The sequence below is a fragment of the Mizuhopecten yessoensis genome, unplaced genomic scaffold (assembly GCF_002113885.1).
Source record: "Mizuhopecten yessoensis strain PY_sf001 unplaced genomic scaffold, ASM211388v2 scaffold3601, whole genome shotgun sequence".
Taxonomy (NCBI): domain Eukaryota; kingdom Metazoa; phylum Mollusca; class Bivalvia; order Pectinida; family Pectinidae; genus Mizuhopecten; species Mizuhopecten yessoensis.
Window position 1 is genome coordinate 22,867 of NW_018405126.1, and position 12,735 is coordinate 35,601.

General features: G+C 34.6%; 1 protein-coding gene across 1 annotated transcript in view; it reads right to left on the reverse strand.

The window, feature by feature from the left end:
• Positions 1-9,850, reverse strand: part of LOC110447770 (perlucin-like protein) — a gene marked incomplete at its 3' end in the record, with an annotated part of 23,694 nt that extends 13,844 nt beyond the window's left edge. The window contains exon 1 of the mRNA XM_021493673.1: positions 9,713-9,850. Within this exon, the coding sequence (XP_021349348.1) occupies positions 9,713-9,755 (43 nt within the window). The remainder of the gene's footprint in view (positions 1-9,712) is intronic.
• Between the last annotated feature and the right edge of the window lie 2,885 nt (positions 9,851-12,735).

The following is a 12,735-nucleotide window of genomic DNA, read 5'->3' on the forward strand; positions in this document are numbered from 1 at the left end:
CAGCAATGAACAACACTATATAACACATAGGATACAGATACTGTAACAGCAATGAACAACACTATATAACACATAGGATACAGATACTGTAACAGCAATGAACAGCACTATATAACACATAGGATACAGACACTGTAAACAGCAATGAACAACACTATATAACAAATAGGATACAGATACTGTAACAGCAATGAACAACACGATATAACACATAGGATACAGACACTGTAACAGCAATCGACAACACTATATAACACATAGGACACAGACACCGTAACAGCAATGGGCAACACTATATAACACATAGGATACAGACACTGAACAGTAATTACTTCATACTGATTATGCTTTATCTTATACATTATGTAAAAGAGTGACCAGTAGACATATCCGAGCCGCTATCAGTGAAATTCTATGCTTCCCATAAGAATGGGGTCAAATTATACATCAATCAGTACATATAATTATCTGTCTGCTGATTACAACCTGTGGGTCTATGTACCGAGTAAACGCTACTGAAGTGCTTATACAAACAGTTAAAACCCACAGATTGGCACATATCTAGATATACAAGTGTAACTGTTGACCTAAAAGAAAACCAGCAAATGTTTATACCCGTATCACAAGACGGTTGACTAATGTGTGGCCTAGATAATACAATATATTACCAGACAGTTGACTAATGTGTAGCCTAGATAATACAATATATTACAAGACGGTTGACTAATGTGTGGCCTGGATAATACAATATATTACAAGACGGTTGACTAATGTGTGGCCTAGATAATACAATATATTACCAGATGGTTGACTAATGTGTGGCCTAGATAATACAATATATTACAAGATGTAATTGACTAATGTGTGGCCTAGATAATACAATATATTACAAGATGGTTGACTAATGTGTAGCCTAGATAAAACAATATATTACAAGACGGTTGACTAATGTGTGGCCTAGATAATACAATATATTACAAGACGGTTGACTAATGTGTGGCCTAGATAATACAATATATTACAAGACGGTTGACTAATGTGTGGCCTAGATAATACAATATATTACAAGACGGTTGACTAATGTGTGGCCTAGATAATACAATATATTACAAGACGGTTGACTAATGTGTGGCCTAGATAATACAATATATTACAAGACGGTTGACTAATGTGTGGCCTAGATAATACAATATATTACAAGACGGTTGACTAATGTGTGGCCTAGATAATACAATATATTACAAGACGGTTGACTAATGTGTGGCCTAGATAATACAATATATTACAAGACGGTTGACTAATGTGTGGCCTAGATAATACAATATATTACAAGACGGTTGACTAATGTGTGGCCTAGATAATACAATATATTACAAGACGGTTGACTAATGTGTGGCCTAGATAATACAATATATTACAAGACGGTTGACTAATGTGTGGCCTAGATAATACAATATATTACAAGACGGTTGACTAATGTGTGGCCTAGATAATACAATATATTACAAGACGGTTGACTAATGTGTGGCCTAGATAATACAATATATTACAAGACGGTTGACTAATGTGTGGCCTAGATAATACAATATATTACAAGACGGTTGACTAATGTGTGGCCTAGATAATACAATATATTACAAGACGGTTGACTAATGTGTGGCCTAGATAATACAATATATTACAAGACGGTTGACTAATGTGTGGCCTAGATAATACAATATATTACAAGACGGTTGACTAATGTGTGGCCTAGATAATACAATATATTACAAGACGGTTGACTAATGTGTGGCCTAGATAATACAATATATTACAAGACGGTTGACTAATGTGTGGCCTAGATAATACAATATATTACAAGACGGTTGACTAATGTGTGGCCTAGATAATACAATATATTACAAGACGGTTGACTAATGTGTGGCCTAGATAATACAATATATTACAAGACGGTTGACTAATGTGTGGCCTAGATAATACAATATATTACAAGACGGTTGACTAATGTGTGGCCTAGATAATACAATATATTACAAGACGGTTGACTAATGTGTGGCCTAGATAATACAATATATTACAAGACGGTTGACTAATGTGTGGCCTAGATAATACAATATATTACAAGACGGTTGACTAATGTGTGGCCTAGATAATACAATATATTACAAGACGGTTGACTAATGTGTGGCCTAGATAATACAATATATTACAAGACGGTTGACTAATGTGTGGCCTAGATAATACAATATATTACAAGACGGTTGACTAATGTGTGGCCTAGATAATACAATATATTACAAGACGGTTGACTAATGTGTGGCCTAGATAATACAATATATTACAAGACGGTTGACTAATGTGTGGCCTAGATAATACAATATATTACAAGACGGTTGACTAATGTGTGGCCTAGATAATACAATATATTACAAGACGGTTGACTAATGTGTGGCCTAGATAATACAATATATTACAAGACGGTTGACTAATGTGTGGCCTAGATAATACAATATATTACAAGACGGTTGACTAATGTGTGGCCTAGATAATACAATATATTACAAGACGGTTGACTAATGTGTGGCCTAGATAATACAATATATTACAAGACGGTTGACTAATGTGTGGCCTAGATAATACAATATATTACAAGACGGTTGACTAATGTGTGGCCTAGATAATACAATATATTACAAGACGGTTGACTAATGTGTGGCCTAGATAATACAATATATTACAAGACGGTTGACTAATGTGTGGCCTAGATAATACAATATATTACAAGACGGTTGACTAATGTGTGGCCTAGATAATACAATATATTACAAGACGGTTGACTAATGTGTGGCCTAGATAATACAATATATTACAAGACGGTTGACTAATGTGTGGCCTAGATAATACAATATATTACAAGACGGTTGACTAATGTGTGGCCTAGATAATACAATATATTACAAGACGGTTGACTAATGTGTGGCCTAGATAATACAATATATTACAAGACGGTTGACTAATGTGTGGCCTAGATAATACAATATATTACAAGACGGTTGACTAATGTGTGGCCTAGATAATACAATATATTACAAGACGGTTGACTAATGTGTGGCCTAGATAATACAATATATTACAAGACGGTTGACTAATGTGTGGCCTAGATAATACAATATATTACAAGACGGTTGACTAATGTGTGGCCTAGATAATACAATATATTACAAGACGGTTGACTAATGTGTGGCCTAGATAATACAATATATTACAAGACGGTTGACTAATGTGTGGCCTAGATAATACAATATATTACAAGACGGTTGACTAATGTGTGGCCTAGATAATACAATATATTACAAGACGGTTGACTAATGTGTGGCCTAGATAATACAATATATTACAAGACGGTTGACTAATGTGTGGCCTAGATAATACAATATATTACAAGACGGTTGACTAATGTGTGGCCTAGATAATACAATATATTACAAGACGGTTGACTAATGTGTGGCCTAGATAATACAATATATTACAAGACGGTTGACTAATGTGTGGCCTAGATAATACAATATATTACAAGACGGTTGACTAATGTGTGGCCTAGATAATACAATATATTACAAGACGGTTGACTAATGTGTGGCCTAGATAATACAATATATTACAAGACGGTTGACTAATGTGTGGCCTAGATAATACAATATATTACAAGACGGTTGACTAATGTGTGGCCTAGATAATACAATATATTACAAGACGGTTGACTAATGTGTGGCCTAGATAATACAATATATTACAAGACGGTTGACTAATGTGTGGCCTAGATAATACAATATATTACAAGACGGTTGACTAATGTGTGGCCTAGATAATACAATATATTACAAGACGGTTGACTAATGTGTGGCCTAGATAATACAATATATTACAAGACGGTTGACTAATGTGTGGCCTAGATAATACAATATATTACAAGACGGTTGACTAATGTGTGGCCTAGATAATACAATATATTACAAGACGGTTGACTAATGTGTGGCCTAGATAATACAATATATTACAAGACGGTTGACTAATGTGTGGCCTAGATAATACAATATATTACAAGACGGTTGACTAATGTGTGGCCTAGATAATACAATATATTACAAGACGGTTGACTAATGTGTGGCCTAGATAATACAATATATTACAAGACGGTTGACTAATGTGTGGCCTAGATAATACAATATATTACAAGACGGTTGACTAATGTGTGGCCTAGATAATACAATATATTACAAGACGGTTGACTAATGTGTGGCCTAGATAATACAATATATTACAAGACGGTTGACTAATGTGTGGCCTAGATAATACAATATATTACAAGACGGTTGACTAATGTGTGGCCTAGATAATACAATATATTACAAGACGGTTGACTAATGTGTGGCCTAGATAATACAATATATTACAAGACGGTTGACTAATGTGTGGCCTAGATAATACAATATATTACAAGACGGTTGACTAATGTGTGGCCTAGATAATACAATATATTACAAGACGGTTGACTAATGTGTGGCCTAGATAATACAATATATTACAAGACGGTTGACTAATGTGTGGCCTAGATAATACAATATATTACAAGACGGTTGACTAATGTGTGGCCTAGATAATACAATATATTACAAGACGGTTGACTAATGTGTGGCCTAGATAATACAATATATTACAAGACGGTTGACTAATGTGTGGCCTAGATAATACAATATATTACAAGACGGTTGACTAATGTGTGGCCTAGATAATACAATATATTACAAGACGGTTGACTAATGTGTGGCCTAGATAATACAATATATTACAAGACGGTTGACTAATGTGTGGCCTAGATAATACAATATATTACAAGACGGTTGACTAATGTGTGGCCTAGATAATACAATATATTACAAGACGGTTGACTAATGTGTGGCCTAGATAATACAATATATTACAAGACGGTTGACTAATGTGTGGCCTAGATAATACAATATATTACAAGACGGTTGACTAATGTGTGGCCTAGATAATACAATATATTACAAGACGGTTGACTAATGTGTGGCCTAGATAATACAATATATTACAAGACGGTTGACTAATGTGTGGCCTAGATAATACAATATATTACAAGACGGTTGACTAATGTGTGGCCTAGATAATACAATATATTACAAGACGGTTGACTAATGTGTGGCCTAGATAATACAATATATTACAAGACGGTTGACTAATGTGTGGCCTAGATAATACAATATATTACAAGACGGTTGACTAATGTGTGGCCTAGATAATACAATATATTACAAGACGGTTGACTAATGTGTGGCCTAGATAATACAATATATTACAAGACGGTTGACTAATGTGTGGCCTAGATAATACAATATATTACAAGACGGTTGACTAATGTGTGGCCTAGATAATACAATATATTACAAGACGGTTGACTAATGTGTGGCCTAGATAATACAATATATTACAAGACGGTTGACTAATGTGTGGCCTAGATAATACAATATATTACAAGACGGTTGACTAATGTGTGGCCTAGATAATACAATATATTACAAGACGGTTGACTAATGTGTGGCCTAGATAATACAATATATTACAAGACGGTTGACTAATGTGTGGCCTAGATAATACAATATATTACAAGACGGTTGACTAATGTGTGGCCTAGATAATACAATATATTACAAGACGGTTGACTAATGTGTGGCCTAGATAATACAATATATTACAAGACGGTTGACTAATGTGTGGCCTAGATAATACAATATATTACAAGACGGTTGACTAATGTGTGGCCTAGATAATACAATATATTACAAGACGGTTGACTAATGTGTGGCCTAGATAATACAATATATTACAAGACGGTTGACTAATGTGTGGCCTAGATAATACAATATATTACAAGACGGTTGACTAATGTGTGGCCTAGATAATACAATATATTACAAGACGGTTGACTAATGTGTGGCCTAGATAATACAATATATTACAAGACGGTTGACTAATGTGTGGCCTAGATAATACAATATATTACAAGACGGTTGACTAATGTGTGGCCTAGATAATACAATATATTACAAGACGGTTGACTAATGTGTGGCCTAGATAATACAATATATTACAAGACGGTTGACTAATGTGTGGCCTAGATAATACAATATATTACAAGACGGTTGACTAATGTGTGGCCTAGATAATACAATATATTACAAGACGGTTGACTAATGTGTGGCCTAGATAATACAATATATTACAAGACGGTTGACTAATGTGTGGCCTAGATAATACAATATATTACAAGACGGTTGACTAATGTGTGGCCTAGATAATACAATATATTACAAGACGGTTGACTAATGTGTGGCCTAGATAATACAATATATTACAAGACGGTTGACTAATGTGTGGCCTAGATATTACAATATGTTTAATCAAATCAGAAACACTATCAAATGCCTTTTCAGCAGGTTAATGACCGATTTCCCAGACAATTATGCTGATACTGGGAAAAGTTTAATAAATCAATGTTTTTAGGTAGATTTTAATTGTACATAGGATTACGATCGCCTTCTAGCTTCACGTTAAACTATTGGTTGAGAGTAGCAGACTGGCCTGGGAAGCTAGGGGTCGCGGGTTGGATTCCTGGTGTATTAATTTGCACTATTTACTTTCTTGTTATTGTCCTCCCTGTGGCAACATGGAGTTGGAACCTGGGTTGTCGTGGTGTTCGATGACTAACACATTTAAGAAGGTGGAAGTCATGTGGCAGAATTTTCGGCACCTTCTAGTTTCGTGCTAGATGGAATTTCCCGTTAGCTTGATCCAGCATACTGGGAAACTGGGGGTCAATCCCTGGTGGAAGCGCACTATTTTATTTCCTATTACAGTTTTTGGCAGTTTAACATTTGACCCACCCGAGTCTGTAATGGAACATGGGTTTTCTCTTGGTACTTTGGTGTCCTCCAACATAAAGACTCCCGCACCCATCCCTTACATCAGGGCCCGAACAAGAGTAATTAAGTTGAAATAGTCTGTTTCATATTTTTTGTAAATAAATTAAGTTCTATGTATGTGTCTTACGGAATCTCTGCCCATCAATGTGTTGATCGATTGATGTACTATATTTAGAACAATGGTTAGCCAATCAGATATGTGGGTTGTCCTGGTTATTTTACAACACTGAATTATCGAGTTGTTACCATCTGTGGGCTATGTGTAGAATACCGCAAAACCAAAAATAATCAAAACTGTTACACATTACATCTCCAGCACACACGCAGGCATACACACATAGTGAGATATTAGCCAAGTGGCATAGGACTAGTAGTTAGCGCCTGATAAGGCAGCTCCTGCGAATTCCTCAAATTGTATTGATTAATGTATATGCTAATTGTAATAATTGTATATCTATGTACTGTAAAGTGCTTTAGAGTGGCTTATGTTAGTTTGATTATAGGGCACTAGATCAAATGCTGTATATTGTTATTATTATTTAACATTATTTATTATAATTATTCCATATTTTCTTCAGAGGGCTGAAACATTTCATGCACAACTTCAGTATAAAAAAATGTTACTAAATATATATATATATGTATGAACTTATGTAATAAAATTGTGAAAGGATACATGCAAGGCAAGCCTGACATGCAACATTCTTATCACTATATAACAGCATGGAGCAAAGTTACCTAACAGTGAACAAATAAATACCAGTAGATAAACTAGTGTTTCCCTTGACCTGATAAGTTTGATTTAAGCAGGGTTTTGTAGTGCAAATTTAATTTGTACTATTGCTGTAATTGGTTATTTTACTACTCATTGGTGAAACGTACCCAATTAATTCAAAACAAGCTTTTAAGGCTGTGTTTTATTTATCGATTTCAAATCTTTGAATCAGTTGACTTGTATGTTTATGAAATAGAGATGGAATTGGTAATTTGATGTTGCTTTCTGGTGAACCACAGTAAAGATTTTCAAGGCCTGAATTAACATTTGCATGTCCGTCAGGCTTTATCCCTATATAATCACCTATCTAAAAATAGACAAACAAGTTGGTGCGCATAAATGAACATGCCCGAAGACTTTTCTACATCAAAGTCAATGAAAAGGATACTTATTCTATAAAGGTTTATGTACCCCAGCCGTTAAGTGTTTATGTGTGATGTTTCGATGACTAGTTAGATATGTACCCTGTCACCTTTATCAGATAAATTGCCATTGAAGCCTATGTACACATAGATTTAAACTATGTAAGAGTTGGAAATATAAAATCGGCATCGATATTGATATGCTATAAGCATATGTACCCCTAGTTGTTATACATGTAGAAAATGATGAATCATAATGACAATTGATTTGGCTAAACCTTGTTTAATATCTGGTCATAGATGTGCAAGAGTCAATGAACCCCCTCATCTCGATTCAGAACTGGCCTTGACTGCTTTGTATTCAGATGGCCTCCTTTAACTGCAGCTTGAACTGATTGCTATCTCTAGATCTGTCCAATACTCAAGAGAAAAACAAATTCAACTGATCAAAAAGAAAGCAGTTGAGACCAAGATAAAAAATCTGCAATCATGAACCTCGCCATACAGAAAAATCATGCCGTTGACTGGATCAAATTGTTGGTTTGATTCATCATTTTGTACATGTACTGTACAACAACTCAGCGTATGTATGCTAATAGCATATCTTAATCAATGTCAATTTTATATTCAATTTGGCAACTTTGTACATATTTCACACATTTGTGTACCTACTCTTCACTGGTCATTTGTCTGATGACGGTGACAGGGTCCATGTCATTCTAGTCATTATACCATCACAAACAAACTCTTATTGACTGTGACCTACCAACCTGAAGATAATTGATAAGTAAAAAAGTTACTTATTATTATTGACTACTTTTCCAACAGGAAAATTCAAATGCATATTTTATTGACATAGATTTTTACTATTCAAAATTGATTAAAACATTCCAAAACAACAGCAACTGGAGCTGTATCTTTAATGTTTTATGTTAAAATGTTCAGGTAAAAACTGCAAATCTAGTTACTTTTTACCTGGTGTAAATTTCTCAAATTTATTGAAAATCTAATTCTAGCATTTCCATTCTCACGCATTTTGCAGCTGGATAACGTGTCTTAGTTAAACAGGCATGGTCTCCGTACAGTAAAGACACTGATGCATATTAAATGTACAACAGTATTATTTTACAATACTGACATGTCTTAGGAATCCTCCCAATTTTTTTCACATTTACAGTCAACTTGAAAATATTATAATTGGAAGCAACAGTATGACAAATGTCAGCATATTTCAAAATGAATTAAAAGAATTTTTGACATTAATTACCATTTAAAACAATAGGAAATTACATCCATTGTGAAAATATGATTCTGATGCAACCCTTCGGTCACGAGCCCGGCGTCCTACCACTAGACTACTGTGCCTCCTATTTCAAATCTTTTGTATATCACTTTAACGAAAAGTCCAAATACCTTACTGATGATTCCGTAATACCAATGAAAATCCTGTAGTCAACAATAAGAGGACTTCCCCTCTGAGTTGATAATATTTAAAAATTGCCAGCTGTAATTCAATTCCAATTTGATTAAAAATCTAAAAAAATACTGAAAAAGATAAAAACAAATTCACTTACCGCAAGAAAAGAGTAAGAATACGGACAGAGAGAGGAGATTCATTGTACAGGTTTACCCCTCATGCATGACCAGGGTACTGTATACAAATATTTAGAGATATACAGCAGGACAGACTTATTAGACAAGCCTACACTGCCGCGTCCAAACTTGAACTTCAGTCTGAATCTTGATAGTACCAGTGCATCCCGTATCTCGCAGGAGTCGGAGATAAACTTTGCCACAGATAATCATCAATGGGTATATATGTAGATATAGGTATTGTGACATCCCCCTCGCACTGACCACCTCAGCTAATCAAACCCAATATCTACCTGTGTTGCATAAACACACTGATATGTCACACTAAGTCAACGAGAGAACACTTACAAATCAAAAGCTGTAAGTAGATCAGGTTATAATTTATCACAAGGTATATATCACATGAAATTATGTAAGTTGAAAAAAAAAATGATGTATTTCAGATATCGGGCAGTGATATGTCTAGAAAGTGTCTTAATATCAGGCCATCTTTGAATTACTATTTATCTCATGGGAAAATATCCCAAATGAAATATTTACTTCAAATGACAAAAAAATATTTCAAAAGAATATGCCAAAAATTACTTTCAAATATTAAAAAGTATATAATCTTTAGTGACAAAATTAATCGTTTGCAAACAAATTTGAAAAACACAAACTACTGATGGATGTTGACCGGTGGTTCCATTTTCTCAAACATTACATAATTATGATATACTTTGGGTAAATGCTCATCAAAGTACATTGTACAGGCTAAACATTTGTAGGTGTTAACCGTTTCACCACTGTAGACCATAATAGACTCATCTGGATCAATGCATGGTAGAGTCTACTAAAGTTTCATAGGGGTGAAAGGGTTAAATTGGATACAGGAACAAATTGATAGCGGTATAGCTTGCCGCATCATCGGATACCCACGGTTGATTTCGCTAATGAGTGAGTATACCGAAGCGAAATCAACCGTGGGTATCCGACGATGAGCTTGCCGGTTTGATACTGTAAGCTTTGTACTCTTCACTGCAAAATATTTTGTCCTCTGTCCTGTTATAACAAAGTTGTTAGCTATTGAAACTGACTTCCCCTGCACAATAAATTAGTTGAAAACAAAATGAGGACAAAAGTTTGCCATTTTATATAAATAATTGAGTTTTTGAAAGACTTAATTACTCACTGTTTACACAGGAGTGACATGTTACCATGACAATATTCAAGATTTTTTTCCCCACAGAATTACTATGATTAAAGTTTTCATTTATATGTACATCTCTTATAACTAAACACTTTCTTCTTGGTAAACTGTTATTATTAAATTTTGGATATCTTATCTTCAAAACTATATTTTATTATATTTTTTGTGATTTCGTAACTTGAACTGACACTTGCAAATTATTGAAGTATTGTACTGCTACGGGTTAAGGACTTCCCAAAGTTTAACTTTTTATTACAGCTACTCCATCTTACAAGTGTTACGTACTCAAGCTTATTTTAGGAATGCTACTGTGCACTAGCAGAAAACGATGCAAACTTCAAACTTGGAGTGCATGATTGAAGTATCTAATTTACAAAGATGTTTCTAAAATCAAAGCATTTAAAAGATTACGGTAAATTTGTACCAACATGACATTCTTTACGACTAAATTCGGAGCAGAATGAAGACTTACACATGTACAGCCGACGACAACTACATGTCGATCTTGGCCAATTCACAATTTTATCACGTATGATCGTAGAGCACTACCAGAATTTAGCAAGTGTTTTAGCTGGAATATTTCAATTTCACTGTTAATAAAGAAAATGTTATAAAATATTTTTATTAAACGATCTTCTCTGTAAATGATCACTTCCGCGTTTTGACATCTGATAAATGGGCAGAAATAAAACACATTTTCTTTTAATGTCATGCTCTGGTTAATATCATGTTTCATCTGACAAATGAGAAGTGATATTAAGTGAAATCTACTGTACTGGGAAACCCAGTTAAATATTCCCATAAGCCGATAAAAAACATATTCACCTGAAGTGTTAATTTCGCCGTTCACAAGTACAACCTGTAACTATACTATATATTGTATGTTGTGTACTATATTTACTGTCCTGATAAATATGCCCTCATTGGGGAAGAGCCAAAAAGGCGAAAGTTAAACAGTAGCAAAAATACCCCAGTATACAGTATTATTTCCTTTGTTTTCTTAAATATGACAAAATTTTAAGAATTTGAGAAGATGCATTTCCAAATTAAAAATTCCACCATTACGTTACTAAATGTACTGACTGGACAAAGGGAAAGGTCATGGAGTGTTGAAACAGGTGCAGGAGCAAGGAGTTTTAGGTCACAAATATCTTGACATGTTCGTACTAGACATTGGCTACGGTCAACACAGGTGATATGGAGAAGACATCTGAAGAGGACATCAGAGGATAACATTACAATGTAAATAAACAAACCAGTGGCTAGGTGTACAGGTACAGTCAGTAAGCGGCGGAGCACCCGTCATACATACCTGTGGGATGACCACTAGCCCGGGTGCAGGTGATGGCGGATGGGTTTCCACAAATTTCTGAAAATATTGTCTACCGATTCCATTTTGAAGTTGTAGATGATATCTTTGTTTTGTTGATACATTTAAGGAACAAAAATAAAATAAGAAGAGGTCCATAGGGCCTGTATTGCTCAACTGTGTAATCAGTGCAAAATACTCTTATTAACAATATAGGATTCGGATTTCAATTGTGTCTTGGTAAACTTTGTAGCACTCCATATCAGCAAGGTCCTCTGGCCATATATCAGAACTGCAGGTCTTTTGGTTCTTCAGAAGAAGTTGTTGAGTGTTTTTAACGAATATGACCCTAATGTGACCTCGAATATCGGTCAAAGTGGTTTTTCTGTCTCAAATATTGTAGCCCACCATGCTAGCAAGCCAATGACAATATATCATGACTGTAGGCCTCTCTTAACACCCAAGTGTTTTAACAAATTTGACCTTGTGACCTTGAATATGGATTA